The 6,137-nt window shown below is 34.5% G+C and overlaps 1 protein-coding gene across 1 annotated transcript; it reads right to left on the minus strand.

Moving 5' to 3' along the window:
* Positions 1–901: 901 nt before the first annotated feature.
* LOC124829177 (cytochrome P450 83B1-like) lies at positions 902–2,842 on the minus strand. Its single transcript, XM_047302644.2, has 2 exons — positions 1,863–2,842; positions 902–1,711 (listed from the first exon to the last, which is right to left on the minus strand). The coding sequence occupies exons 1-2, from the start codon at positions 2,754–2,756 to the stop codon at positions 1,103–1,105; spliced, it is 1,503 nt and encodes a 500-aa protein (XP_047158600.1). The 5' UTR covers positions 2,757–2,842; the 3' UTR covers positions 902–1,102.
* Positions 2,843–6,137: the final 3,295 nt, after the last annotated feature.

Raw genomic sequence — 6,137 nt, forward strand, 5'->3', positions numbered from 1 at the left:
TGGGATTGAATCTTATGCAGGTCTAAATATGGATAGTAGTACATACAAATAAAATATTTAAAAAAAAAAACGTCACTTTTTACACCTATTATAACACCAGTAGGTATAAAAAGAAAATTTTCTCTCTAACAATGAGGATGACTTTTTATACCTACTCCCATAGTATTAGGTGTAAATACAAGACTTTTATACCTATTATGAATAACACAGGTATAAAAAGTAAAACTTTCTACACCGATTCAAAAATAGGTATAAAAGATTGTAAACTTTCTATACCCCTTGTTTCTATACCTACTAAAAAATGGGTATAAAAAGCCTTTTTTAAGAGGTATAAAAAACCATTTTTGTACTAGTGATTGTTTCTTTCCAAAAACGCCATCCTGGACAAGCCGGTTCCATTTAAAAATTAAGCCAATTATTTTGCGACATGTGGCGTTGTCAAATAGTTGGCAAAAATTTGTTGTTAAAGAAACATTTTCCCTCTTTTAATATACTATTTATGTTATATTTTTGGGATGTTAAAGTTTAATCAATATGTTGTGGTTAAAAAATAAAAAAATTACAGGTAAAAGCATGAAATGAGTGTACATCACCCATGAGAGTGTAGCTTTATTATTTTATGAGAGTGTAGGGTTGCTTACCTTGGCGTGGTAGGACATCGAGGTTTGGGTTGAAATGTGTCTCCTACCAACAACACCTGAGGCATATTATTGGGAACACTTTTTGCCTCACGAGAGTATGATAAAATGGTAGTGAAAAGTGCTTTGTTTGGGTGCTTCTGTCTAAAATAAGAAGTATATAAGAGACCTTTTCATAGTGTCCCAACGTCCACAAAAGTTGTAAATTAACACGTGAGGGTCTCTCTCGTAGAGTGACGATGTAATTTGTTGTAATAATTGGATTGGATGATAAAATGACATTAATTAAGATATAATTAGGAATAGTAATACAAGAAGAAGAAAAGTACAATAGAGAAAGAAAGAAAGAAAGAAAAGACAGAGAGACAGTGGAGAGGGCCCTTATTTACCTACGTCGTTGTGGTTGAGGTGGTAGGATTGGGCAGACAACAAACAATACTACGTAGGAACTAAGAATGATAATTTTAGATTACACGTTTGGGAAGAATATGAAGAGGATTCCTCTTGTGCACTGTGAGTCCTGGATCTGTCAAAACATCCAAGTCTTCTGGTTTCATTCCTGCTGGCAGTTCCCAATCGAACGCATTCAGAAGATTCGCAAGAATCAGATCCAACGACGCAATCGCCATAGGCATCCCAGGACAAACTCTACGACCAGAACCGAACGGAAGAAACTCATAATCTGTTCCTCTGAAAGTTACGCTGCTATCCATGAACCTCTCCGGATAATACTCAAATGGGTTTTTCCAGTTGTTTTCGTCCTTATGAATCGCCCAAGCATTCACGTACAATGTTGTCTTTGCAGGAATTTCGTAACCTCCTATCACACAATCCTCGTTTGTTTCTCTCTGCACCAGAATTGGCCCTGGTGGATAGTATCTGAATGTCTCTTTTATCACCGCCCTCAGATACGGCAGATTCTGAACATCTTCGTCGTCCAGAAATTCCTTTCCACCTGCCTTACCCCTGATTTCAGCTTGAAGTTTCTTCATCACTCTTGGATTCTTTAATAGGGCAGTCATGTTCCACACCAAGGAGGCCGAACTTGAATCTGTTGATGCTAGAAGCAAGTCCTGAACACACAAGACAAGTTAGTTATTTAGTTAGTTATATTTGGTGAATGAGTGGAGTTAGGTAAGCTGATAGATAGCGATGGTAAAAGTACGCAATGATGTTATTAAGGAAACAATAATTGAGAATAAAAGGAAGAAGGTGCAAACAAACCATGAGGATGGCCTTGACGACGTCGTCTGTGAGTTCGATGGAACTGGTACGCTGCTTCTGAAGTTGAAGAATGATATCCGTGATATCTGTGTTCTCTGGAGTGACTACTCTCTTGGGATCAAGGTGTTCATCAATGGCGTCCTGGAAGAAGCTATCAACCTCCTGAAAAATAGCACGAAGACGAGCCTTCTTTCCTGTGACAGTATCGATCCAACCCAAGGAAGGAATGAAATCAGAGAAAAAGAAGGCAACCATCATCTCTTGGCAGCCTTTGAGTAGGGAATAGAATCTACTCCCATCGGCTTCGTTATCTTCGTAGCTTCTCCCAAAAAGTATTCTACATATGATAGTGCTTGTAAGAGAAATAGTCGCTTCGGTAAAGTTATAAAGCTTTCCGGATGAAGCGTTCCTCGAGATTCTTTTCATCATATCCTTCAACTCACTGTGTCTTATGGGTGAAAATGTTGCGACCTGTTTCTGGCTAAGGACATTCAGCACGCAGATCTTTCTGATCTCTCTCCAGAACTCACCGTAAGGAGAGAATATAACATCGTAGCCTTTGAAGAACAAAGTTTGTTGGCCAAGCAGTTTAGGTCTTCCACAGCACTCGAGGTCACGGTCTTTCAACACCTCTCTGGCCAATTCAGATGTGCAAACGGCAATGGCTTTCCTTGATCCAAATCTAAGGGAAACAATGGGTCCGTATTTCTTTGACAGTTCCCACAGCTGCAGATGAAGAGTGGTACTGTCGACATGAAGAAGGTTCCCTACTATGGGAAGCCCTCTTGGACCAGGTGGAAACCGTGAATTCTTTCCCTTTCTCCAGTTTTGGAAAAAGATTAACAGAAGCAGAGGAAGAAAGAGGCATGCAACAGTTACAAGTGGTGCAACCATTCTGCCAGAGACCAAAGAGGTGCAAGACAGACCAAAGTGCTGCAAGACCAAGAGTTGCAAGAAAACTGTGGCCTGGAACCAAACACTCCTTCCTCACCCTTATATCATACTACACCCCCCCCTTGCCCACTACAAAATGACAAAGCAGCATTAAATGCTTTCGTAATATTTAAATTTGTTCTATAAAAATAATTTGCCATGCACAATCATGCATGCATGGACCAACCCTGTTGTATTATTTCCAACTACTAAAACTCAACATGAGGCATTCAATTTAAATTAATTTTTATTATCTTTCCCCTATGTGGGCCCACCTCATCACACCAACAAAACATCTCTTCCATGTGAGGATCACCCTTCATAGGGTTACGTTAAATTCTATTTTTATCTTTTCTATAATATATGTTTTTATAATATTTATTCATCACTTTCTCACGTGTCAATAAAATTGGGGACCACTCTAACTACCAGAACAGAGCTTCACCTCGATGAGTTGCATTTCGAATGCAATAATGCATTAACCACAGAGGTGAAAAATAAAAATAAAAATGAGTGGTTCTCATTCTTGTAATACTCTATATCTGTCGTTTAGTTTATTATGATTCTTCATTTTGAACGTGTTTAACTAAATGAAATATAGAGGGCCACCTAAATGGAAAATCACAAAAAGAATGTAATTTTTTTTCAAAATTATATAACTTATTTTCTTTGATTGATTGGAGATGGTTTTCTTCTGTTCAAGTAATTCAATATATCATATATAAATTGAATTTAGAAGAATTTTCATTTTTAATATTAATTAAAAAGTTATTATTTTCTACAAAGTATTACCACCTTGCAGTGGAGTCTGGACGGGACCATAATTAATTAATAACATGATGTTATGAAAGTTTGAGCTTTTAATATCCCTTCTTAAATTTAATATCCCTAGCAAGGAAAAAAAGTTCTAAAAACAGTTGAAACTTGAGGTTTGAACCATGGCTGAAATTGTAATTAGCAACATGATATTAGTTACTAGTTCACAGTTGTACTTGTCTAACCAGCTCCGATTGAACTTCCTCATTGGTTGTCAGATAATTATATCTTTTATCATTACTAAACACACTGAGTTTATCAACCGAATATTTCCGAGTGATCAGGATCTTTTGATAATACGTAATTACCGAAAAATATTAACAATGCATTTTGATATTTGATTAGTGACGAAAATTTCTTTCCATAAAATGAATGGCTCTCCTTCTTATAATATTCAAATTCTGTCGTTAAGTTTATTATGATTTTTTTATTTTGGGCATGTTTAACTATATGAAATATAGGGGAGCAGCTAAATGAAAAAAAAAAAAAAGTGTCAAAATAAATATACTTTCAAAATTATGTAATTTATTTTCTTCGATGGAGTACTTTTGCATTGGATAAATGAGATGAAAGGACTTGAACAAGGTAGTTTATGTAAAAAAAAACATATCACACACAAATGATTAAACTCTTCGATTCTTCGTGGTTATTTTCATTAAACTTTGAGATCCTTGTACAAATAGACCAAATACAAATAAAAACTAGAAACAAAATATAACTGACTCAAAATAAAAATAATTACTTAATTTATCTCTATCTTATATCACGAAAATAAAATAATACTTCACTTAAATAAATGAAAAATCAATACTACCTATCGCTATTTTATTTCTATTAAAGTCAAACTAAATATTACTATACCCAAACTAATAAAATAAGATTCAAACAAAATGTAAATCTCCTCTCTAACTCGCAAATCTAACATAGCAAACACACCCGGCAGAAGAACAAGCCTCTTCACTACACTAACCTTTTAAAACCCTTCTCAAAGTTCCAAGAACCACACGTTCTTCTTCCTCACGCACAGGGAAACAAAAATCCTTTGATTGCAAAACAAAGCATGATCAGCAAAGAATAGACCTTAATTGTGCAGTAAAAGATAAGCCAACAAACGTTCAAATTTGTCCTTCAAGAATATCAACTTCTTAGTATCTTGATTCTTGGAGCAATTCAGCACACATGCAAATACTTTCTAAACTCTCTAATATCAGCTATGAAAATTCTCAAATGATCAAAAGTTATAAAATCTTGCGCAATGTGTCATTATATAAATTTTCTCATATCAGACGCACTTTAATCGATTACGAAAATAATGTAATCGGTTACGCTTATAACAGAGTTGTATCAGAATTACATAAAAAACAATTTTAATTGATTCAGCAATTGATGTAATCGATTGCATGTTATTAGTACGTCAAAACATTTAAAAATATGACCGTAGAGACATTTTGAACTAATCATGAAAATAGTTTTCAATTAATAACAGATTTAACCGATTAAGTAAACAGTGTAATCGATTGAGTATTACACTTAGTCAATTTTGAAAACATTTTCACCTCAAGGCTCATCACAACATATTTCAAAAAGGTGTATGCAAAGACACGAGTTTTAATTGATTATATTTTTAATGTAATCAGTTAAAACTTTGTTGTTTGCTACTGTTTTAAGCATAAGTATATGCAAACCAATCAGTGTAGCAACATATGTTCAAAAACATTTAAGAAACACTTTTGTTTTTTTGTCATGAAAACATATGTTATTAATATGTTAATATGTCCATGTCCATAGCTTTCATGTTTATGATTATTTGAGAACATGTTTGTGTTGATTTTGTCATTACTACAATTCACTGAGTTTTACATGAGATCTTATCTCTGAATGCATGACATATATTTTAGAAAAGGAAAACGACATGCACTTTTGTGGAATTTATAATATGTGGCAAAATGATGACAAATTTATGAACACCGAAAAACGGCGCCACAAACTTGTTTAACAATCGGCAAGTGTGACCGAATCGTATCAAGTAATAAAACAAGGTAAGACCAAGTATCGTTTTCCCAAAGGACTCACGGCCTAGTTTAGCTATGTGATTTGTTGATTATTTAAGACTTGTAAACAATTGATTGTAGGTTTCAATGCAAGAGACAATAATTAAATATGTATGCATGAATTTGATCAATGGAGAAAAACAGAATACAAACACTTCAATGAATTAGATGGATGAGTATGTTGTTGGGGTTATCAATTTCATCTTATCCACTCTCATATACTTTTAGGAATTCATCATTCTTATCATCAATGCTAATGTCACTCTCTAAATCACCTTACAAGAAGGCATATCCTTAATTACGAGTTCATACAATTCCTAGCATTCCTAGTAATTAGTTCTTAAAGTGCAGGAGCTTAAAGGCAACTAATATGCTATTGGGAGAAATTCCCCGGATCTAGACTTCCCCGTACGTTCCCGTATCGACAAAATCAATAATCATGGCAATGAATGAGTTAAACAAAGCAAGTAATAAG

This window comes from Vigna umbellata, chromosome 7 (assembly GCF_029865625.1).
Source record: "Vigna umbellata cultivar VRB3 chromosome 7, Vumbellata_1.0, whole genome shotgun sequence".
Classification (NCBI taxonomy): Eukaryota; Viridiplantae; Streptophyta; class Magnoliopsida; order Fabales; family Fabaceae; genus Vigna; species Vigna umbellata.